At 42.0% G+C, this 25,100-nt stretch overlaps 1 protein-coding gene across 4 annotated transcripts; it reads right to left on the minus strand.

Annotated features, from left to right (window-relative positions):
• Positions 1-1,370: 1,370 nt before the first annotated feature.
• Positions 1,371-24,940, minus strand: TESMIN (testis expressed metallothionein like protein). Of its 4 annotated transcripts, none has more exons than XM_053395708.1 (13): positions 24,353-24,913; positions 22,046-22,596; positions 21,408-21,522; positions 20,011-20,069; positions 19,212-19,373; positions 13,184-13,304; positions 10,702-10,778; positions 8,644-8,717; positions 6,798-6,869; positions 5,873-5,975; positions 4,895-5,032; positions 2,713-2,888; positions 1,371-1,657 (listed from the first exon to the last, which is right to left on the minus strand). In XM_053395708.1, the coding sequence occupies exons 1-13, from the start codon at positions 24,390-24,392 to the stop codon at positions 1,465-1,467; spliced, it is 1,881 nt and encodes a 626-aa protein (XP_053251683.1). In that variant the 5' UTR covers positions 24,393-24,913; the 3' UTR covers positions 1,371-1,464. The 4 variants fall into 4 exon arrangements, with proteins under 4 accessions (XP_053251683.1, XP_053251690.1, XP_053251703.1 ...); XM_053395715.1 differs by lacking the exon at positions 24,353-24,913 and adding an exon at positions 23,441-23,751; XM_053395728.1 differs by lacking the exon at positions 2,713-2,888 and having other exon boundaries at positions 1,549-1,657; positions 24,353-24,939.
• Between the last annotated feature and the right edge of the window lie 160 nt (positions 24,941-25,100).

Genomic DNA, 25,100 nt, shown 5'->3' on the forward strand with positions numbered 1-25,100 from the left:
CAGTTAACTTATATACTTACTTGCCTCTGTGATAGTTTCTGGGATGTGAAGGTGTTCATTCATTTAGCACAATCTTAAAAGGTATTATTAATATAAATAGTAAGAAGCACAGAAGCCTAAGGAAATGATTAGAAAGTGAGAAATCTTATCTCATCCACACTTGTAAAATAAGACATTACTGTCCTCATCTATCTTGGTTTCCTTAAACCTCAACAGGCTATAAAATAAATTTTGTGATGCCATGCACTATTCAATCCAAGCAGGTATTGGGAGAAATTTTCAAAAGGCTCATATAAAATGAAAAGCAATGAATAAGCAATTAAAATAGAGTTCAGCTAAGGATTCCAAAACTATTGTGAACAAATTGCTGTGCTCTGTAGCAATATCATATGGTTATAAAGCTGCAGTATTACACACCCTTACTTGCCTGAACAGACAGGCATAGGATTGCACTGCACGTAAACTAACTGAAATGAACTACTACCAGTGGTGCATAGTACAGTAGGATTGTCCTTTATGCGGCTGTACCAGTATTAAGTAGTTTCTGAATTGTTCCTTGAAAACAAAAATGTTAAAAACTTTTTAAAGGGTATATATTAACTAAACGCCAACTTTAATGCAAGTTTTGCTACGCAGAGGTGCAAATCATTCAGATTGTGACTCAAATGTCATGAATTCAATGTTTTACTTTCATATCTACTGCATGTTCCTCTTTTAGCACATGAAAAATACTTAATAAAGGGTTGCATTAGCTAAAATTTCTATCAGTTTTCATCATTACAAAACTAGTAAATTACAGTAAATTGAAAACAATCTTTTAAAACAATTCAACACTAAGATAAATAAAAACCAAATTACATCTGAGGCACTCCCATTTTTACAGCACCATTAATCAGGCTAATTTTCATTTAAATCTGTGAAATGATTAAACTTGGAGGGAAGTTTTGAGTGAGTGTCCTTGACTCAAACAAAAATATTTTAACTAGGAATTATTTTCACGTATTGAGTTTGCATCTAATCAAATTTAATTCAGAGTAATTTAGAAATTATATAATGTGTGTTCCACAAGCCAGTTATCTGGAAAACATCTAAATCTGTGTTTGTTAATCTATTTGAGCCTATAGTAGCAGAAAGATGAGAAATTTTAATTTATAAACCAAAATAATTTAGTTTACATGCTTTTAATCATACTGTTAATCTGGAATATTAACCTGCACCATGTTGACCTCCCTACTGCCACCCTACTCCCCCTCTTGGTTACTTACAATGACCTTTGGCTTGGAAAGCCAGGTAAGCAATGCAGCTCCATCCTGGCCACTACTGTGTAAACTAGCATTATATGGAAATAAAAAATAGCAATGATATGAGAATAAGAATGGTAAGTTATTTTTTATCAATATTATCATCATCAAAGGCTATTTCAAGCATTACTGCAGTTCATTGTGCATTTGTATCCAAAGCAGATTATTCAACTTTCAGCCCTTTGGATTTAAATTCAGAGTGCAGGATCTGTGATAAGCATCTTCCAAATTCTTCTAAGATCATTTGTTCTGCTAGGCAAATAGAGTAAGCTTCTTTTTCTGCCTCTTCAGCTTGAGCAAGAAGACAGGCACATGTTGCCTCAACCACTTCCCATGATATACATGTACTAGACTGCCTATTGGAACAAAAAAACCAATATATACTTTTAAAATAAGTAAATTAATGAAAAAGATAAGTTACCAATTTACTCATGGCTGAACTTTTCAGGGTCTTCAAACAGGATTTTCTGTGCCAGGTACACTTTTTTGCATTTGGCCTTCAAATATAGGAAAGGGCACAAATTTGCATATGCTTTGCCCCATATGCATTCTTATTTTTTCTTTTGCAAGTGTGTGGAGAGACTGAAATAAATAAAGGGCTACCTACAACTAATAATGTCTCAATGTCAGCAGGTGAAGTTTTCCCCAAAATTTTATTTCCTCATTACAAAAGGCTTAATCTGTTCAATTATTGTCTATTTAACAGTGCTTCATTTTCCCCATACAACTTCATCATTCCAGCCACTTTTCTCTGGTTGGAATTCTGGAAGGAAAAGCAACCAGAGGGTTGAGGTGCAGGGCAGAAGCAAAAGGCAGGCGAAAGATTAAGCACTCATCCTCACCTCCCAATTCTTCACTGCGAATCATGCCCTACTCAGGCTACTTTTCAACTCTTTGGAAACAACCTAGATTCACAAAGCTACTGGCCACTCCCATCCCAATAGCAGGATAAAGCAGCCGCCTCCGGCAGAATCCCCTGAGGTGGTGCCACGACGTGTGCCCCACCCACCCCACCACCTGCACCAAAATCTCACAAGAGCTCATGAAGCTTGCGGGGATTCGAACCACCGACCTTCTGATCGGCAAGTCCTAGGCTCTGTGGTTTAACCCACAGCGGCACCCGCTTCAAAAACAAACACACCAAACATATATTGGTACCAAAGAGTCAGTGCTACAACCTTCACCTCAGCAGTAACCTGTGTAGATGAAACAAGTTACTAAGCTCTGACAGAATAATCATACGTAAGATAGAGCATCTAGAAAGGAGAAAGCAAAGGTTGAGAGGGACAGACAACTAGGCTGTTACATATATGTTTAAAATCAGTGCTATGGCATATAAAAAAGTTTGCTATTTTAAGATACACATCTTAGATAAAAGGTGGACATCACATAGGTAATCCTTAATATTTACCTGTCTTTTTTGCTTTTTGATAATATTTCAAAATTAGAAAATGATACAGAGTCATTTCCTTCATAACTTTTAATTTCCATATAGTTTGGTATATTCATTAGTGTTTTTCGATCTGGGCTTTCTTCATAATTTTTGCAACCAACACACTTGCAGATAGATGAACACATGATTTTAGCCTAGAAGATGCAAAATGTTCTAATTCATAAATCACTCAATACTATTAAATAATATAAGATCTGGCTCTGCTACAATACAAGGACTCAGCCATACAGCAGCAAATAAAACGTTTTAAGTGCAATATGCAACGTGACACTAGATGGCAATGGTGAGTCTTATGGAAAATTCAATAATAATAATAATAATAATAATAATAATAATAATAAATTTTATTTATATCCCGCCCTCCCCAGCCGAAGCCGGGCTCAGGGCGGCTAACAACAATCAAATAATCAAACAATCAAATAAACCAACATTCTAAAAATATTTCATTATAAAAATTAATTAAAATCAAGTTGATGGCAACCATTAAGCAAAACTCTGTGCAGGTTGCCAGAGGAGGGAGTCAGGCTGCGCCCTGACCAAAGGCCTGGTGGAACAACTCTGTCTTGCAGGCCCTGCGGAAAGATGTCAGGTCCCGCAGGGCCCTAGTCTCTTGTGACAGAGCGTTCCACCAGATTGGAGCCGCAGCCGAGAAGGCCCTGGCTCTAGTTGAGGCCAGCCTAACCTCTCTGAGGCCTGAGACCTTCAGGATGTTTTTATTTGCAGACCGTAGGTTTCTTTGTGGGGCATACCAGGAGAGGCGGTCCCGTAGGTACGAGGGTCCTAGGCCGTATAGGGCTTTAAAGGTTAAAACCAGCACCTTAAACCTGATCTTGTACTCCACCGGGAGCCAGTGCAGCTGATATAGCACCGGATGAATGTGGTCTCGCAGCGAAGACCCCATAAGGAGTCTCGCCGCGGCATTCTGCACCCGCTGGAGTTTCTGGGTCAGTCTCAAGGGCAGCCCCACGTAGAGCGAGTTACAATAATCCAGTCTGGAGGTGACCGTCGCATGGATCACAGTGGCTAGGTCAGGGCGAGAGAGATAAGGGGCCAACTGCTTAGCTTGGCGGAGATGAAAAAATGCCCACAACAATGTGGTGTTGTTTTTTAAAATGATTTTTTTTAAAAAAATTCAGAACGGTTTTTATGTGTGTATATTCCACCTATGTATGATTCCTTGGAAGCATGCTTCCAAGATCATTGGTAATTGCTACAAAGAATATTATAGTGTGATAAACTATATTTCACAACTCCTAGTTGTATGTGGAGTTCTCTTTGAAGAATACTAAGAAATGCCATTTAGTTTAGAATATGGACCCAGATTGACTGACACTGGCTAGCATTTTTTTAAAAAAAAAAGCTTAATTATTTCCATAGGCACAATTCAAGTATCAAACTTGTTTCCAGAAACAATTTGAAGCACTGGGTTTGACCTATAAAAGTCTTGTATGGGACTCATCCATGAATCTGCTCTTAATATCTGTCTTGGATTTGCTGCTCCTACCTTTAATACTCATGTGTATCACATTTACCTTCAGGTGCCATAAGAAAGGACCTTTTTCTGGGTTCTCCTAAAGTTGATTCCATTGACAAATTGAATGTGCATCTTGTATTCTTTGTAAACAGCTGAGTTGTATTTACAGTTAAGAGGGATACAGATTTTGTTAAATAACTAAAAAATAAATAAGATATACTGGTACTCATCACTTCAACCATCAAAGAAGCATCTTTGGTTTCTTGTACAACCCTCGCATACTGCTTTGTAAAATATATCATACCTGCATGGCGGAATAGGAAATGCTTTCTTCATTTTGCCAGCATATTTCCATTTACCTTTCTTCTAGTGCAGATGCAAAAGACAAGGCTGTTGTACCTTTAATAATTGTGTAGATGTAGAAGAAAAGTTTCACCTGCTGTAAAGATACAAAAGCCCTGTCTTTTTTTGCAGGTGGCCACCCAATATTCTAGCTGCTTTTAAACTTTGAACCTGCTGCTAGAGCCTGCAGTTTTCCATGAGGCGCACACTCTATGGGAGTTTCCCCTCAGATAAAGTTTCTAAGTGCCTACAATATTACTGAATGAATCCCACCACTGTTACACATTTTTATAAAGCAGAATTAGAAAATTTCATTGAACAAACCTCAAAGCATTCACAGTAATTTTTTAGGCACCCTGACCGCTTACAATTACATCCTTTGTTATGTCTGGGCTTGATATCTCCTAGTTTCCCTTTTCCAATCTTTGGCAGGAAAGCTTCTGGATTTCTGTCAAGACAAGCCTAAAACAAATATTTTTTTATTTATATTGAAAACATTCAAATTAAAAAAGATATCATTTTTTTACCTTTTTATAGCTTACTTTATTCCTAAACTATGCTTTTCTGAAGGCATATTAATTATTTTTACAGGTGGTAGCAATCAAGGAAGTTCTTGTTTATATGGTCCACCTGTTAACATGAGACAAGATGTACTCACAGCACTGTATGTTGTCATCTGTGGAGGCTATTCTGCTAGAGCTACTAGGGTACAGTCCTTCCAATAAAAATGTCAAGCAAATCTCAAAACCACACACTCTTTCCCATCATGTACACATTAGATACTTAAATGAACTCAGAGGCTTGTGGGGACATTTCTATCAATCGTCTAGTCTTTGGCCCATCAGCTCTGTGCATTGCTCAGCCAACCCTAATCTAAAAGTATGGCTATGGTAAAGAGATCCCTTCCATGTATCTCTAGGACATGGGTAGGCAACCTAAGGCCCAGGGGCCGGATCTGGCCCAATCGCCTTCTAAATCCAGCCTGCAGATGGTCTGGGAGTCAGTGTGTTTTTACATGAGTAGAATGTATACTTTTATTTAAAATGCATCTCTGGGTTATTTGTGGGTTATTTGTGGGGCTTCGGAATTCATTCATTATTTTTTTCAAAATATAGCCCCCCACAAGGTCTGAGGAACAGTGGACCGGCCCCCTGCTGAAAAAGTTTGCTGACCCCTCCTCTAGGAGGACTGCCAGCTTTTTAGCCCTTGCTGAGGAGACTTCTCCTTCGTCTCTTGTTAGGAAACAGGACAGTAATTAACACAGGAGATATAATAAAAAGTAGATAATATTACTTGCATTACCTTAATTGCCTTAATCCTCTCTAGTTCATGTTGTGGATTGTTATAACAATTATTGCAGTTGCAGTTACTGCAGAAATCACCATTGGCAAAGCAATCACAGTATCTGTGTTTAACAAAGGCAGCAGATGAAATACATTTTATAGTTTATCATTTTCAAGGATGGTTCATGTAATCATGTGGTTATCTGTGCATTCTATGATTTTGTTTTTCTCTGTCCCCAATTTTTTGGCGTTCTAAAGATTGCAACCAATCCAGCAACCAACTTTTCATTCAAGTGCTTTCATTGGGAGATTGCTGATCCCATTCTCTATAGTTTCCCTTCTAGATATTTTCTGTCTCCTTTTTATTCTAAAGCAGCATTATTTATGTCTTATTTAATGCAAGTTATTAAGTAATCTTCCAATTCCGTATGTAAACATTTACATGAACCTTTACTCAATATACCTGCTAAAGAGTGGCAGAGGAAAACAAATGAATATCAGATAAAAAAGGCTGATACATTTTCAACATGCATTTGGTATATAAAAGGAATTTTAATTTTTTTTTACTATCACAATGTTAGAAGAAAGCAAGGAACATAATGGCTCAGAACCTCTATTTTCTATATTATCTTTATATAGTACTATGAACTACTAGAGATACACTTATTTTGTCATGGTATCTATTTTTTTTTGTGCTGCCTTATTTTTCAACATGCTTCCAGAAGTGTATCTTCCAGGCATTACTTTGTATGCATCAGGCTAAGCACTGTGCATAAAAAGAAGAGAAAAATGCAGCTTCAGATGTGGTAAATTAATATCCTGTTCTATATCAAAGTCCTGTTTACTGCCATGGCTTCAGTTTAATACATATGGCAGGAATAAATTAATTACATTTGGAGTTTTTTTACACTAAGAATAGATACTTCAATATTTTGTTTACTTACAATTTGAGACACTGTGATTTAGTGCAGTTGCATGGCTTTTTTGACTTTGTATCCCAGGAGCTGCAAGGTAACCTAGGCATTGCAATTTTTTTTTAAAAAAGAAGCACATTATTAGATATATAATTAAAAATTATACATTGAAAGTCTTGGGAAGATTATTAGAGATTACACCCATTTACTGGTGAAAAAGCGTGAAAAATGGGACTCCTAACTATGACTCCATTCACAGAACCTTGTTTTGCTACCTCAAGTCCTCCACATCATTTGCTGTAAGGGTAATGAATCTTTTGAACAAATCATCATTCAATCTTCTGTTATACAGAGGGAAACATAATGCATCGGGTCCTAAAATAAACTGAACTTATCCTTCCTCCCCCACTGAAGCTCCCAATGGCTCTGGTGGGCTGGAGCCCCTCCTAACAAAGTAGGATGGGATGGGAGGCTTCTGAAGGAGCAGGAAATCAACCTAGGTAGGACCTGGATATAAGTCAACAGAAGGACCATTTCCCATCACCACCTCCTCAGGATTATGCTGAATATGTTATGCCAAGGGTTCAATGGCCAAAACAAACAAAAGAGGAGAATGTTGATAGCCTTGCTTCATCCCCAACTGTGGACTAATTTGATTAAAATCAAGATCATTTATTCTCACCTTATCAAACAAATCACTATATACTTGTTATATTTTATTTATAAATTTAGGGTCAAATCTCATCTTTTCGATAACACCAATTAAGTACACCTACTCCACACAATCAACAGATTTGAATATTTTAAATACTAACACCATTAGTGGAGTGTGAGTAGTTTTACAAAAATAATATTTAACAGTTACCAATTACCGTATTTTTTGCTCTATTGGACGCACCGGACCATAGGAGGGGAAGAACAGCAAAAAAAAAATATTTTTTTCTTGTTCTCCCCCTCTAAAACAAGGCGCGTTCTGTACATTCACGGTGTGCTCACCCGAAGCCTCCGGAGCCCAGCAGGAGTTCCCGCTGGGCTCTGGAGGCTTTGGGTTCCTTTCGACCTACTCTTTGGGGCTGGCGGGGGGGGAGCGCTGCTTTCCCCCACCGCCAGCCCCAAAGACCAGGTTGGGGAACAGCGGGAAGGTGGGGCTCCGCCTCCCCACTGTCCCCCGAGCTTGTGGGACTGGCGGTGGGGAGAAGCACTGCTTTCCCACACCGCCAGCCTCCAAACCAGGTCGGGGAACAGCGGGAAGGCGGCGCTCTGCCTCCCCGCTGTCCCCCTAGTGTGTGGGGCTGGCGGTGGGGAAAGCAGCGCTTCTCCCCACCACCAGCCTCCAAACCAGGTCGGGTTTGGAGGCTGCTATCCGCAAGCCTTGGGAGCCCGGCGGGAACTCCCGCCGAGCTCCCAAGGCTTGCGGATATCTGCCCAAAGCCCAGAGCGCGCTGCACAGCGCTCCCCGGGTTTAGGGCTGTAGGCTGCTATCCACAAGCCTTTGGAGCGCGGCAGGCACTCCCGCTGCGCTCCAAAGGCTTTCGGATAGCTTCCTGAAGCCTGGAGAGCGAGAGGGGTCGGTGCGCACCGACCCCTCTCGCTCTCCAGGCTCAGCGAAAGCCTGCATTCGCTCCATAGGATGCACACGCATTTCCCCTTCATTATTGGAGGGGAAAAAGTGCGTCCTATAGAGTGAAAAATACAATAGATCTGAAATCTGGAGGTAACAGACAAAGCTAGCCTGACTAGGGTATAGAACTTTTCAGTATTGTAGGGATTTGTATAAATACCATGTCTTATTATTAAAGATATTAACAAATATATATATATATATATATATATATATATATATATATATATATATATATAAAAATTACTGTCTTACCCAACTAAGGTCAGTTTTGTTGGCTCTTGAAGATTTTTATCTGAATGGCATGTATATATGGATCCATTATCAAGCTGCTCAAAATACAAACCAGATATTCCATTTGCATTTAGTTGTCAACTTTTTATATGCATTTAAAAAACAAAAAGATTATAAAAATAGATTAAATAATCAAGATAAAATATTTATAAATCACCTTCATAAATGTTAGAACAAGTCATGGAAAAGTGAAATATACGTTAGGAAAAATGGTATTTTAGGACTGATATTTGCCTTTAACTTATACTCTTAATATTGACACTATTTTCATGTTGCTGACTGGGACCAGCTCCAAATTTTGGAGCACTAGTACAAGAAAAAAAGGCTACCTTGTTGCTCCTAATAATTATCACAGGAGACACAGATCTCCATGCTTGATTTTGCAATCTGCTTGTTTCCAGATCAGGTATCTTTCTCTCTCCCATATAGTCTTCTCTTTTTATTGCGGGTCTGTGGCACATTGTTACACATACCCTGCAGGCTTTGGATTATTAACAGACTTTTATTCTTTAGATCTAAGGTTTGTGTATGCCTAATGAATGTATTACCGTATTTTTCGCTCTATAACACGCACCCGACCATAACACGCACATAGTTTTTAGAGGAGGAAAACAAGAAAAAAAATATTCTAAATGAAACAGTGGATGTATGATTTTTGTGGTTCATGCTGTGGCCACAGACATGTGATCTGACGGTGAGTTTGGGGTAGCCCAATGCAAAAATCCTGAGGATCCATGTGGATCCGTGCTTTGTAACCACGTTTTAAGTGGGGAGGGAAGGAAAAGCACTCAAGGGACAAGGAACACGCGTGGGGTGGGTGGAGAAGGATGCTGTTAATAATGCAGAAGAGGGGTATAAGAGGAGAAGGCTCTTATAAGAGGAGTGGGGAGGAGAGAGGGACAGAGAGCCGGCTTGCGAAAAACTTTGCTGTTATTTAGCGAGTGGGGAGGAGAGAGCGACAGAGCCTGCTTGCGAAAAATTTTGCTGCTATTTAGCGAGTGGGGAGGAGAGAGGGACAGAGAGCCTGCTTGCTTTAAAGGAGCCAACTGGACAGGAGCCGCTTACACGAGTGTAAGCAGCTCCTCTCCTCTCCCGCTTTTCTCCTTTAAAGCAAGCAGGCTCTCTGTCCCTCTCTCCTCTCCACTCAGTTGCTCTTCTCCCGCTTTGCTGTTTCAAAGCGAGCCATGGAGGAGGGAAGGAAGGGGAACCATGGATCCTCTGCTCACGACTGCAGCAGATCCCCCCGCCATCCGTAGGCATTCGCTCCATAACACGCACAGACATTTCCCCTTACTTTCTAGGAGGAAAAAAGTGAGTGTTATGGTGCAAAAAATACGGTAAATGCTTGTGTATAACCGTGCTGTCTGAAGCAGCATCTATATTAGGGTTGCCATATTTCAAAAAGTGAAAATCTGGACACAAAAGTTGTTGTTTTCTGCCATTCAACTACAGTATTCCAGGTGTCTCTGGGAAATTCTGGATGTATGGCAACCCTAACTCCATCTCTTCATTTTTGTGAAATAGACCAATCTTTCTCTACTTCCTGGTATGATTAGTTATTTATTAGGTATAAGGGTTAAAGCTATACACCCATTTTTAATGGACACATGCACTCCTTCCATGCATAAGGTTCCAATCCCCTGAGCTGTACATTGAGGCCATGTGTGTGGTGGTAAGGCATGTGGGTTCAGATGCATGCCTCATAACAACCCCCAACCCTCCAGAGGAGATTTGGGGAGTACAGAGGGAAGAGGGGGGCAGAATTCCTGCTGCGCTATCAGGAATCTTTGCAATAGCTTCCACTAGCACAACAGGTTTGTTGAATATGGCCCATTCTAAAAAGGCCTGCCTGTAGCAACAAAGCAGAAACACGAGACAAGACATCAAAGCAGGCAATGGTTGGGTACTAAAACATATGCACAATCTGCATATCCCTTGGTAGACAGAGAAAGACGCATGATATGCAGTTTGAGAATGTCAAATTAAAAACTTTTATCTGAGGGCAAAAGTAACACTTACCTCTTGTGCACAGACATTCAGTTTACCTCCAACTGGTAAAAACTGTCCCAGTACAGATGTTACAGAATTACTTGCATCTAATAAGAAAATATTTCATTTAGGTTAGTGCAATGTATAGATTTAAACAAATACATATTTGGATAAGTGACCTACATTTCAGAGGAACTAAGAGATGTAAACAGTTACTTCTTTAGCATAAATAAAACTTAGAAATAATTAAGTTTTTTCCATGCTAAAGAAGTTTGACATTTTCCATATATTTATCTTTCCAAAACAAAATGCATTTATTTCACACAAATATAAAAAGAAAGGATCCTACAGAGGGCAAAAAAACACACAAGAAGCTCCAGAAGCCCAGGATGGTGGTATTTTAGTTGTAAGGCCATGTTTTGCATGCAAAATATACATGTTCAACTCCTGATGTTTCCAAATACAAATTGGAGAGACTGCCTAAAAGGCAGGATTGCTGCTGCAATATATTGAGATATATGAACCAGTGGCTTGATGGCATAAAGCAGCTTATGTTCACTAAGCAGGAACAGCAGGAGTTTGGAGGCCAAGCTTCTGGGGTTGTTTCTAAAGCATCTCCAGCTAGCTGTCCCAACACATATCTTTGCACATTTCACTTTCACATGCACTTCCATGTTCATGACATGTTCATCGTTTTATATATTTATATAATTTTGTGTAAATCTAATCCCCTTCCCCCAGCTCAGAAAATATGTGACCTATGCTAAGAATTGGGTCCCGCAAAGAGTGAGTTTATTTTGAAATAGCGGTTTGGAGAATAATGAAAAGGCTGGGCTTAACTGCTTCTTCCAAAAAGCTAAAGGTGTCCACATGTATGGGTGCAATGGTAATTGTCAAAATTTAAAAGGTAAAAATAAAAAAACCCTTCCAATAATGAAAAATGGGTGCAACAATAACTGGAAATGTTTCTGTTTGGCAATGCAAGTCTAGTCTTAGAAAAGCTTTTGCTTCTTTGTACTTTAAACAGATAGAAAAGGGTTGTAAGTCTTATGATGTGGACTGCACTTCCTCCTTGTGTGTTAATAACAAATTGTATGGAAAAAAAATTCTGGTCTGGATGCACAGTGAACAACTATTCGATGGGTCTTACTTCTGAGTAGACATGCATAAGATTGCACTGTTGGTCTCAGGCCCAATTTTTAAAAATGTACTGCATTACTGCAATTGCAGGTGGTTTGAGGAGAAATTGTCTGAGTGCAATTTAAATATGTACAATTATTAATTTTTTTACATTCAAGATTTTGAGAAGAAACCTAAGAAAGACTCCTTCTTCTCATATTTTACCTTTGTCATCATTCAGAGACAGTGATTGCTATATAACAATATTGTGAAAAGAATGCTTATTGAAATATTATCATGACTATATTGATCTATTAAAATTATCAGATTCCTTTATAGTTGATTGAACAGTGACATCATGTGGATGGTTTGGGTAAATGCAGACAGAACTCCCCCTTTACTAGGAGCCTTTCTACACTTAAGATTCCATGGTAGCCCAAGTCCTTATTTTGTTCCTAAAGTGTTGAGCTCGGTCTAGACATCTCCCCTAACTGCATGTTTCTGTTAGGGGAATACTGCATTTTCCCAATGTTGAGAGCATTATATTTTATAACTTAGAAAACGTGATGCTTTCCCCAGAAAATTGCCCTATGGATTATGAATTTTACAGAGTTTTACAGATGTCATCTGGATATTGTCTATGATGAAGCTTGCTGAAAGTATACAGACAGGATCTATATTGGCAATAAATAAAACAATGAGACAAGGCACCTGAGCATTCCATGGTTGGGTGGCAAGATTATTCAGCATATTCTGCACATCCCTTGGTGAAGTTAGTGAAGGGAATGTTCACAATGGCTGGATCTTTTCAATGATTCAGGTCCCCCATATCCATACCTTTAGGTGATTATTTACATTTTATGTCCTTAGTGTTTGTCCTTAGCTGTGCCATCAGAATACTATAATGGAGTCTCATCAGTATTATACTTGTTTCCTCAAAGTGTTCATTTCAAGCACCTTTGGATTTCTTTGTTTTTGTTCTGATCAAAGATGCTCAAGACAGTTTTCAACAGTATATAGGAATTAACAAGTGTTTAACAAAAACATAATATATGTTGAAGTACATATATTTTACAAAAGTAGAGGAATCCAGCAAAACTACCCGGATGTGAAGACAGGATAAATATTATTGTTTCCTGATTAAAGGTGCATGAATCTGTCAATTTCAATTCCCTCAGGAATTGAGTTTGATTCTCAACATTTCCACATCAGTTTGTAATTTATTTTTTGAATTCTCATGAAAATGTCAGCATTTTAGTGTAAATACGCATTTTTAGATGAAATATTCCTCAAATCCACATTTTTGCTAATCAGATTTCCCTAACACAAGACATTTTGTTCTGTTATTTTCACTAATTATACATGTTGTTCATATTTTCCAAAATTTCAATACCTGTCTGAGGATACTTAGGCTGGTCTTGATACTGGGGGACCAAATGAACTGCTTTTAATTCTCTTGTGTCTGTATTGTTTATACAAAGTATATGAGTACCACCCTTCAACTGGCAGATGATCTGAATTGCATAATCAACAAAAAAAATCATCAGATTAAAACCCATATTACACTCCTTAAAATGAGCATCAAAACTTAATCAATATACAACATAATAAAAGTATGAAATTAAAAATATTAAGATTTTTCTTAAAAATCAGCAGTGAAGGATCCATATATACTTCTTGCAGCAGGGTATTCCACAAATACATTTATATCATAATCGTCAGGGCTGGGCTAGGCTAGGCTGGAGACCCTCAGGCTGGAGGCCAAATGCGGCCCCTATACTTCACTTTATAGCCCTTGGGAACCTCTGGCCATGGCTCTTCCCCAGAACACACACCTCACTGGTCTTGCTTCATTCCATCCTCCAGGTTTCTGTCCCCACCCCCACCTTGAATATGTCATTGAACTGTAACTGTTATGTACTGAGTTGAATAGGATCCAAACTGCAGCAGTCTGATTGGTCCTAGAATAGGATCCAAAATGCAGCAGTCTGATTGGTCCTAGAACAATAGGATTCAGAATGCAGCAGTCTGATTGGTCCTAGAACAATGCAGCAGTATGATTGGTTGGCAGGAACCACCCAATCATGCTCCAGATATAAGTGAATCCACAACCTGATTGGCTTACAGTAGAATTCCAGAATTAGCCAATCATGTGCAGCCCATTGTGTAAATAATGTATATAAAGCAGATACTTTGAGGGGACATTCATTCATTCCTCCTCACCACTATGAGCTGAATAAAGAGCATGAAATCACTTTGCGACTCTGAGTATATTTCACTGGCAACGAGGATGGGATCCCGCTGAGCTGACTGCCACACACAGCACTGCCACCTGCCGCACCGCTGCCCCGCACCGTGTATCCAGGCTTCAGCTCTGGGACACAAGGAACTCAGAATGGCAACCAACAGCAGCTTCTCGCCGTTCAACCCAGCATCTGGAGACTGGGAAGCGTACGCCTCCCGTTTCACCTTCCTCCTAGAAGCCAAAGGGGTCACCGATGAAGAAGACGCCAAGAAGAGGGCAATATTCTTCAGCGTCTGCAGAGAGGAGACGTTTGAAATCGCCCGGGGTCTCCTTGCGCCTGAAGACGTCTCTACTGTTCCATACAAAACAATAATAACAGCTGAAGGGGCACTTTTCGCCGCAGCCCTCAGTGGTGGCTCGTCAAAATGCCTTCTACGCAAAGTGGCAAGCCCCTGGGGAAACCATAACTGGGTTTGTGACCTCTCTCCGCCAAGCCGCCCGGTTCTGCAACTTCTCAGAGCTGGAGAACATGCTTCATGACCTCCTTGTTGGTGGCCTGAAGGATGAAAAGCTGCAACGACGCCTCTACGCTAAGAAGGACCTAACGTTCCAGGTCGCTCTGGAGGAGGCCCTGGCAACGGAAGCTGCCGAGAGGTCGATGCAAGAGGCACGGCCGAGCCTGCCATCCCAACCGAGGGTCCACCACGAAGACCTCACCGACGACTCAGGATCCGACAGGGAGGAGGTGCACCGAGTACAGCAGCGCACTCAAGCAGCCCACATACCACAGCTGCCTTGACGAGAAGGAGGGAACTGCGCAAGCTGCGGGGAAAGTCACGAGAGGAGGACCTGCTGTTTCCGCAACGCAGAGTGCAGGCAGTGCAGAAAATCGGGACACATCGCCCGGGTGTGTCGAGCTCGGCCCACCCGATGCCAGGCATCAGATGACCAATCCAAGAGCCCCAGGTCCCGGGGCCCAACGCACCAAGGCAACTCGACGGAGCTCACGGACTTCCAGGTATACCAGTTGCCCCACCCCAACGTAGAGAAAATTTATGTAGAGGTACAGATAGAGGGGGCCCCATGCCGCATGGAGCTTGACACGGGTTCAACTCTATCCATAATCTCGGCAAGGACCTTAAGGAAACTGTGTCCTACTGGGGGTCCCAAACTCAGGCCGGCCCCATTCACCCTCCGGGACTTCCAGAAACGTAAGGTCCCCACAATGGGGGTGGGGACCTTCAGGGTGCAATACCGAGGGCGGACGCGGCAACTGGACTTGCTTGTGGTCAAGGGCCCCTACATTAGCTTACTGGGATTGGCATGGTTTGGACCACTGGGGCTAGCCGTCATCGGGGGGAACCACACTAGCTTACAAGTGGACGTGGACGCCATATGCAAGGAATTTTCAGGGGTTTTCGATGGGAAATTAGGACAGTATACGGGCCCCTCCATTGCTCTACAGCAGCACGACCGGTCAGGCTCAAGGCCCGCCGGGTCCTGTTCGCCCTGAAACCCCGTATAGACGAGGAATTGGACCGGCTCGTGGAGCAAGGAGTGCTGGAGCCGGTGCCTAATGCCCCCTGGGAAACCCCAATCATCACACCCGTCAAACCTAATGGTTCGGTCCTCATCTGCGCAGACTACAAATGTACCATAAACAAGGCCCTCACGGCCCATGCATACCCAGCGCCAGTGGTCAGCCATGTCCTTGCCACCCTGGCTGGGTCGAAAATTTTTGGCAAGCTGGACTTGGCCCAAGCATATCAACAGCTGCCAGTAGATGAGGCCACAGCAGAGGCACAGGCGATTGTGACGCACAGAGGAGCGTTCAGGGTAAAGCGGCTGCAATTCGGTGTCAGTGTGGCACCAGGCATATTCCAGAATCTAATGGACTCGCTCCTTAAAGGGATTCCTGGCGTCACCCCCTTCTTTGATGATGTGTTGATTGCCGGGCCCACACCAGAGGAGTTTGAGGAGCACCTCCGCACCGTTCTGCACTGTTTCCAGACGGCGGGTCTCAAGGTGAAGCGGGAAAAATGTCTACTAGGAGTGCCTCAGGTGGACTTTCTGGGATTTATGGTGGACGCAGAAGGGGTCCACCCGACTGGGGACAAGGTACGGGCCATTTGTGATGCCCCAGCGCCCAAGAGCAAGACTGAACTTCAGGCCTTCTTGGGACTATTGAACATTTACCATTCCTTCCTTCCCCACAAGGCGGCGGTAGTGGAGCCCCTACACAGACTCCTGGACAAGCGGGCCCCTTGGGTGTGGGGCCAGCGCCAGGAGGCCGCATTCCAGGCAGTCAAGGACTTGCTTGTCTCAAACTCGGTCTTGGCACACTTCGACGAGAGGCTGCCGGTGGTGCTAGCATGTGAAGCCTCGCCCCATGGCATTGGCGCTGTCCTGGGACACCAACTCCCGGATGGAAGAGAGGTACCGGTGGCATACTTTTCCCAGACACTCAACACAACCCGCAAACATGAACTGTCGGCCCACAAGGGGTGCCTGTTATGGGGAAGCAGGGTCGTTGTTCCCCAGCCCCTCCACAAAAGGGTCCTCACAGCCCTACACGAGACACACCCAGGGGTAGTAAGAATGAAGGCCCTTGCCAGGAGTTATGTGTGGTGGCCGGGGATTGACGGAGAGATAGAGGCCTGGGTCAAACACTGCCAGGCCTGCCAAGAATCCTGCCCAGATCCCCCAAGGGCCCCAGTCCAGTCCTGGGAGTCCGCCCGAGCACCATGGTCATGCCTGCATGTGGACTTCGCTGGCCCCTTTCAGGGGAAAACATTCTTCATAGTGGTGGACTCCTACACCAAATGGCTGGAAGTCGCACTGGTACTGTCCACTTCTACATCCGCAGCCATCCGGGTACTACGCATGCTGTTTGCAACCCACGGGCTCCCTGACACTCTCGTCTCAGGACTGCATTTACGTCAGGAGAATTCCAAACCTTCACAGCGCAGAACGCCATCCGCCACATCCGTTCGGCGCCATTCCACCCTGCCACCAATGGCCAAGCAGAACGCATGGTGCGGACCACCAAGGACACCCTTCGCCGCATGACGCAAGGGGATTGGGAGTACCGCCTTGCCACATTCCTCCTAGCACAGCACAGCACCCCCAGCTCAATGACTGGCCGGAGCCCCGCTGAACTACTAATGGGTCGGCGCCTTGCAATCAGATTGGACCGCCTTCACCCCGATAGAGCTCAGGATGAGGTAGTGGAGGGGGAAGGCAGGAACCCCCGGACCTTCGAGGCCCAGGACCCAGTGTATGCAAAGAATTTTGGGGCAGGCCCAGCATGGGTACCCGCCACAGTCACCAGGGTCACTGGCCCCGTGTCGTACAAGGTGCTAACGGATGGGGGGCAATGCTGGCGCCGCCACTGCGACCAGATACGGCGACGATTCCCGGGAGAAAACCAGGAGGAGGACAGGTCAGAGGAGTCCCAAGGGAACAGTGGGGCAGTGAGGCCCATAGAGCAGGAGGGGCCAGCAGAAGAGGCAGAATCAGTAAATACAGAGAGGACCCGCAAGGCTGAAAGGACACCAGAACCAGAACCACGACTGAGCGAGCCGGTTGCACCAGACCAAACAGCCCCATCACAGCCAGCATCCTTGGAACACGAGCCAGAACCTGAACCTCAGACCAGGGAACACCCCAGGCCACAACACGCACGTAGGCCGCCGGCATACCTCAAGGACTATGAATGCGACCTCCCGGGCAGGACTGGAACTTAGAGGGGAGGGGTGTTATGTACTGAGTTGAATAGGATCCAAACTGCAGCAGTCTGATTGGTCCTAAAACAATAGGATCCAAAATGCAGCAGTCTGATTGGTCCTAGAACAATAGGATTCAGAATGCAGCAACAATGCCTCTTGCTTGTCTGGATGGAGATAGCTCTGTCATTTGTGTGGCAAGCCTCTAGTTTGTACAAAGATAAGATTAACATCCATTGCCCAACCCACCACTGGCATGTGGCCCTTGGATGGTTGCTCACTAGGGAATGTGACACTTGGGCTGAACAAAGTTATCCACTCCTGCTTTGGGGGAGTGCATCCCCCACCCAGAACCAGCTGCACACCACCCTGCTGAGCAGATTTCTCAGCCAACAGGACTTCCACCATATAATAGGAGCCAACCCGAGGGGCTGAGGGGGCTTCGTCCCCCATAAAATATTTGGGTGGGCCTCCCAAAGTTGAGGGGTATTGTCATTCAAATGGTGTGCATGCATCATGTCATGTGATTGATTCTGCGGGGTGGGGGCTTACCTGCCCAATATTTTATTCAAGTTGGCACCCCTGCACTTCATCAGGTTCTTTGCCTTCATAATCCCAAAAATAACTTTCACATTTATAACTGCCACTACCTCCCTGGGATTAAGTTAAGGAAAAGAGAGGTAGAGCTGTGTGTCATCAGCATACTAATGTAATTAGCATACTGATTACACTGATGCCTAAACCATCAGATGGCTTATCCCAGTGGTTTTATACAAATGCTAAAAATCATACAGACAAGACAGAAGTTGAAGCCAGCAACCAAGGGGTAGAATAGAAGTCCCCCCCCCCCAGCAGTGCATTCTGAATCCATTATCTCAGAATGGAGCAGAGACACAACATACTGTGCCTCTAAGTCCCACCCTAGTGATTTGCTTTAGAAGGATACAAAGGCCAATGGTACTGAAGCATTCCCTGGCATAAGTCATCCACTAGCGTGGCAAGTGTTCTCCATTCCAAACCTTGCCTGGAAGCCAGATTTGAAAGGACCTAAATAACCAGTGCCTAAGACACTTGAACCATTACTGAACTTAGAGGATCTTGCTTCTGAATAAGCTTGCTTAGGACTGTGCATTAAATAATTAAAAATGTAACATAGCAGAAACTTGGAACAAAGCCAAGGAAATATATTGGGTGGGAAGGGTAGATTAGGTAAAGTAGATGACAGTCCATAATGCTGCTCTGAAGAAGCATCTAATCATACACATATAGTCAAGACTATAAACAGAACTATAAAATGCTCATTGTTTTCTTACTGCCTACATGGCACCACTAAGAGGAAGCTACTCTACTAAGAGCCCTGCAGTTTCATTCTAATAAAAACATAGACAACAAAAAACTATTGGCAAAGTTTTCCTGTGCAAGTTATTATATTGTAAAAACACAGCAGTTACCACTTGAGGACTGGCATAATTTCTTTGTGAACAGGTAGGTTCCTCCATTGCATTTTGTGAAGCTGCTAGGTTATGGCTGATTTCTTCACCATTTGAATTTTGAAAAACTGCTTCATCTGAATTATTAGCTGTAATGCTAACAACTGCTTCTCTGACCTCAGCCTGAAATATAATCAATTTCATGTTTTAAAGGATATGCTCACAGTATGTTGCACTGTTAAAAAACTGGTGTTGAAAAAAATAATTGAAGTTGCTTAAATTGATAGGAAACATTATGATCAAATTGATACATAGAATAGCCAATTAAAATTGTCATTATTACCACTATCTTTAAAAGCCCAACTTACATCTAAAGAACTAAGAAAGGATGGAAAAAATAACCTGCAATAAATAATTACATTCCACATTGCTTTGAATCATTTAAATAATAGTATGAATAAATTACAGAAGTTGTATCAAGTAATCAATTTTATTGCATGTTAAGGATTCAATACAGATATTAATTCTGTGTCTGTGTCCTAAATACACCCATGGTACTTTTTCTCTGGCATCCTGTTTCCCATAATAACTGGATGTTCAGGAGGCAGCTGTACCCAGGAGTGTCTTTGCCCAACTTTCATTCATACAATGGCTTCATCCATTTCTAGAGAAGTCGGGTCTGGCTAGGCTGACCCATTCAAAGCAGAGGTTGCGGGGGAGGGGGGACAAACAAAAAAATTGGGGGACATCTGCCTCTGCAACTCACTGTGGATCCAACTCACATTATCCTAACAAGTAGTAAAACATAGTATATACTTACAATCTCATCACAAACAGCAGCAGTATCCTGAGATAAAACAGTGATACCGTTGCATGATTCTACAATACAAAATGTTGAAGAGAAAATTATGCGGACAATGTCAGATATTCAATCTAATCAGAATATTATTGTTTATATCCCACAACTGTTACAATATAACTCATAAAACCAACAACATTTGAAGTTGTGTGTAAGCAATTGAGTCTAGAAAAAGAAGAGCAAGTGGAAACGGCAACCTTCCTAGGTACAATTCAAACCCATTTCCCCTTACAGTGGTACCTCAGAAGTCGAACGGAATGCGTTCCAGAAGTCTGTTCAACTTCCAAAATGTTTGGAAACCAAGGTGCGGCTTCCGATTGACTGCAAGAAGCTCCCGCAGCCAATCGGAAGCTACAGAAGCCACATCAGACATTCGTATTCCAAAAAACATTTGCAAACTGGAACACTCACTTCCAGGTCTGCGGCAATCGGGAGCCAAAACGTTTGACTAGCAAGGTGTTTGGGATCCAAGGTATGACTGTATTTCAAATCCATTCAAAGGAGTTTCACTGGGGTAATTTCTTTATAGTAAATTTTTATATGACATAACAATCTAAATTATTTTAAAATACATTTGAAATGTAAGTTTCAAATGAATATAAATTCAAATGAAAATATGAAGTATTTGAAAATGAAACAAAAAAAACATCCTAAGGAAAAAATGAAGGCACCCCATTACACTTTGTAATGTACTGAAAAAATATGGCTTAAAGTGAATGGCTGTTAACTTTTCAGTAAATTATGGTCAGGATGCCAATAGGATTTTCATGAGGGCACACACATATAATATTTGAATATGGTTTGTATCCTGTGGAAATTGTGTCCTTTTTGCAGGTGGAGTGGTGGGGCCAAAGATAAATCAGGGACTCCATGCAAATAAGGGGACATACAGAATGCCAACAGGTGCAAGTTTCCCCAGAATTGTATTTCCATAGTAGAATATGTTTAACATGGCTATCTATCCATCACATAGCTGTTAAAAGAACAAAGAACATTTCCATGTCTGAAACAGCACTACATTCACTGCAAGTGCCTTCCATTCCTGGAAGCTTTAGAAAACAAGTTGCAACTGAAACAACTTGGATGCCAAGTGTGAAGTTTTGAACTGTAATCAGTAAACAGCAAACATAGGGCAAAAAGTTACACAGTTTCCTTTAATGTAATAACTGGTAAACAAAAGACCTCCATTTCTGATTCCTTTAAATTAGTAAAAGAACTAAAGGTAAAAATGATTTATCTTTAATAATAATAAGCAATCCAGAAAACATATTAAGTGGAAACCCACCTGCACAAATAATTTGCAATATTATCTGGGACAAAAAAAAGCCCAAAACAAAAGATATTTCAAAAACACTCACCACCAGAACACTCTGGTATGGCTTGTGACATTGCAGAACTATTAATAATTCCTTTGATTTGGTCACAAGAAACACAGTTCTTTGCATCTGCAGTTGAAGTTATTGTTTTTAATACCTAGGAAAGCAAACATACTGTTTGAACTTAATATACAAAACTATTTGTGCTGTAATAATAATAAATATTTTAAAATGTTAAATTATATACACTGTAATAGTGCTATAACAAATCTTATCTATATCCCATGATCGATCCTGTCATGCCTCAGTCTTCCATCAGGAGGCTGAGAGGGATACACGCCCAATGCCTATGCAAAGTATGTGGCCAATTTTAAATCCCAAAATATTGTCTTGTCCAATTTGTTCTCCTTCTTAGGATGGACCTTGCTCCTTGGAGTGGGATCACTGTTAGTGGGACAGCAGTATTGTTCCCATTCTCAGGACATGAAGAGCTAGAAATGTACCTAATTAGGACTAAAATGCATTCATGGTATATTCCCCATGTATTATAATGCAATATTTCTAAGCTGTCCTACATTTTCATTAAATGATGCTGATTTTTTATCTAAAGCAACTAAAATGTAATGATTAATTCAAAGCACATATATTATGATTCAGGTATTTTAAAAAAGCAGTCTTACTGGTATCATTTCTACATTTGTATTGACTGCTCCATCAGCAGTACTGGTGCCAAGAGATAGCATGGAACCTCTATGTTCTGTCATTATGGAAGATGGAAAATTGATATTCTGTGAGCACAGTTGCAATTGTGGTAAATATGCACATGTTGTCACTTCTGAAAGAGTTGCTTCTGGTAATTTCTGATATTTTCCAAGGACTTCATCACAAAACTCTTGTGTACATGGCTGCATTTTAACTTCAAACATTGCATGTTCCTTTTCTCTATTCAGAGTATGTTTCCCACGATTCAGTGCAGCTTCAGCCATAGAACTTAAATAGGTGTCTTGACTGGAATAGAATTCTTCTTCAACTGGTTTATTAATTAAATCATTCTTTGGACTATGAATTTCGGAATTAAAGGTCTTCACAAGTCCATTATCTATTCTTGAAATTCTACTAAAAGTTATATGACTTTCCATAGGTACAGTTAAACTTTCAGATTGGTAGTATTTGATCTCTGTAGAGACATCTATTTGTCCTGGGCCAATTTTCATCTTGGTAGCTGTTTCAGCTTCAAAATAAACAAACAAAAATAAGCAACAAATCATATCCAACATAAGACTCCAATCCTAAGCGTATGCTCACTGATCACTTACATATTGGATGGTGTATACACAAGATCGCACTCTTGTACTCTGCAAATCCACACTACAAACTCACCCTTGGTTTTACAGATAGTAACTAACATGGATTAGAATTCCCAATTGAAATGTAAACCTTCAATGGCATAATGGAGAATCATCCACTTGTGTTTTCACTTTTAACCACCTTCTAGGGGGGTACTGGTTAAATTCAAATGCCAATTTGCTTTAACTGATCTTAATTATATTTTCTTCAGTAGTATTGCTGTGCATGTCTGATCTTCAAACATATAAACACTATCAACAGCAATCAATATAGAGTTGCAACTTTTTCTATGCATTTGGAGTGCTTAAATGGTTTTTTTATTAGACCACTTTTACTTGAACATGAATTATCTATTTGCCTTATCTATACCTGAAACTTTTCCATTGTTTGTGACAGAAACTTCTATGTATTATGAGAAAGTACATATTCTTACACTAGTATGACCTTGTCTTTTAAACATCACCATATGTAGTTTGGGAAATGATTTCCCATTACTATTACTATACTCATAATAAATGTACCTTTTAATATTTCCACATTCAGTATTCAAACATATAAAGTTTTGAGATACAGTTCCAAATCAGAAACAGATCCTATTGCGCAAGCCAAATAGGTATTGTTGGCAGACTAGATGCAAGATGCTAATATACATTATAAAGAGATAACAAAAAGTACAGCTGAGGGGCATAAATGTGTTTGGTTTTTTTTGTTATAACTATTATATGGACCTTCTAAAAATTTCAGATCAAGCTTTTACAACTGTGCCACTTCGAAATAGTATGTTTGCATCTGGATAACCCTGTCCTATGATCTCCCATTTGCCTACCTGAAACAAAGGAGTTTTTTTAAAGTATGTATGGTGGTGGTTACCTCACACATTACAGATTAAGGGTGTATTTACTTGTATCTGAAGCAATCACACACCTCTACTTCGCCTCAAGTGACAGTGCAATATAGATCTGTGTTGCTGCTTTGGATACACCTCTATATTGTGTATGGTGCCTATCGGGGTGGCTAACCTGGAGCCTTCCAGGTCTTGTTGGATTAGAATTCACCTCATCCCGGCTCTTAAACATGGCTGTCTGGGGCTGATGAGAGTTGTTACCCAACAACAAATGGAGGACCACAGGTTCCCCTTTACTGATGCGCGCGCGCGCGCACACACACACTTTTATTGGCCCAGCATGAAGATGTTTGAATCTTCATGGTGTCTCATTTTCAACAGGAGTGGGCGAAAAGCCTGCCTGCCCAGAGTGGCTGGGGCAAGCCAGTCAGATGGGTGGCAAATTATTATTATTATTATTATTATTATTATTATTATTAATATTATTATTATTAGCTCTGACACATCTGAGAACACTGGCCAAGGGTGGCTTCCATGTAGAGATGGTGGAATAAGGGGTGCTTCACACTTTGCGGGTCTGACACCCCCGTGTGTGGTACACAACTACTTCACAAAGACGTTGTTCATCCTTGGCATGTCTGCTTATTGTAAACACCAGGGTCCCAGGCTTGGGACGAACTTGATGGCAGCAACATACAAAGTGAAGAAGCAGCCCTCACGCAGCCATCTCGAGCGGGCGGCGGACATTCTTTTAAACCGTGGTGGCTGAAGCGGGCCAGCCACCCCGCCACCTCACCTTCCCCCTCCGCAGATTCCCGCCTTTTCCCCTCCATCATCAGCACTGCATTATGAGCAGCGCTCGCCGAAGGGGTGCCAAGGAGCCGTTGGCCAGGGAGTTTTAAGCGCAGAAGCGCCCGCGAGTGTCAGCGCGCGGGAAAAGCCGCTTCCTGCTAAGCAGCCCCACCGAGGGGGGCGGATCTCCCTCCGGGCGGTTTTCCCTCAGCGCTTTCCCGCGCGCCTGCAAAAGCCAAGCGGCCCGCTCGCATCTCTGAGCGGAGTGGATTCACGCTGGGCGCTGAAGGGAAAAGAACTCAGCCTTCCCGCCTCTTCTTTCCCAATCTCGCCCCTTTCGATATTAGGGCAAGAATCACACAGCCGCCTTTAATCAGCAAAACGAGGCAACTTATGTGCAATTCTTAAAACGCCGCTTCCCTTTCCCAGCCGGCGCCTGCTTATCTTGAGGCAGCGGCTGAGAATCTAGGGGCTTTGGTGGTTTTCTCTCTCTTTTAATAAGGGGACATTCGCTTAAAAACGCCCGAGGATCAGTGAAAATATAAGGCACAGAATGGCATGAGGGAAGTTCCAGAATAAGGAACATTCCCCGCCGAAGATACGCAGATAGTATCAGTGCCAGATTTAAGTATATGCTAAACAAGCCAGAGCTTAGGGCCCCACTCTCTTGGGGGCCCCCAAAAAATTTAAAGGGAAAAAAGGTGTACATTTCCAAAATATAAGATAAAAAACAAATAAAACAAAACATACAG

The sequence above is a fragment of the Podarcis raffonei genome, chromosome 1 (assembly GCF_027172205.1).
Source record: "Podarcis raffonei isolate rPodRaf1 chromosome 1, rPodRaf1.pri, whole genome shotgun sequence".
Lineage (NCBI taxonomy): Eukaryota > Metazoa > Chordata > Lepidosauria > Squamata > Lacertidae > Podarcis > Podarcis raffonei.

What these genes read in the sequence shown, in the direction of transcription:
- TESMIN (XM_053395708.1), bottom strand. Translation starts at nt 24,392, where the DNA reads ATGATGGAGGGGAAAAGGCGGGAATCTGCGGAGGGGGAAG. An exon ending in ATTATGCCAGTCCTCAAGTG is followed by an intron (nt 13,305 to 19,211) that starts GTAACTGCTGTG and finishes TATGCAATTCAG; the next exon opens with ATCATCTGCCAGTTGAAGGG. An exon ending in AAATCACAGTGTCTCAAATT is followed by an intron (nt 5,976 to 6,797) that starts GTAAGTAAACAA and finishes TGTTAAACACAG; the next exon opens with ATACTGTGATTGCTTTGCCA.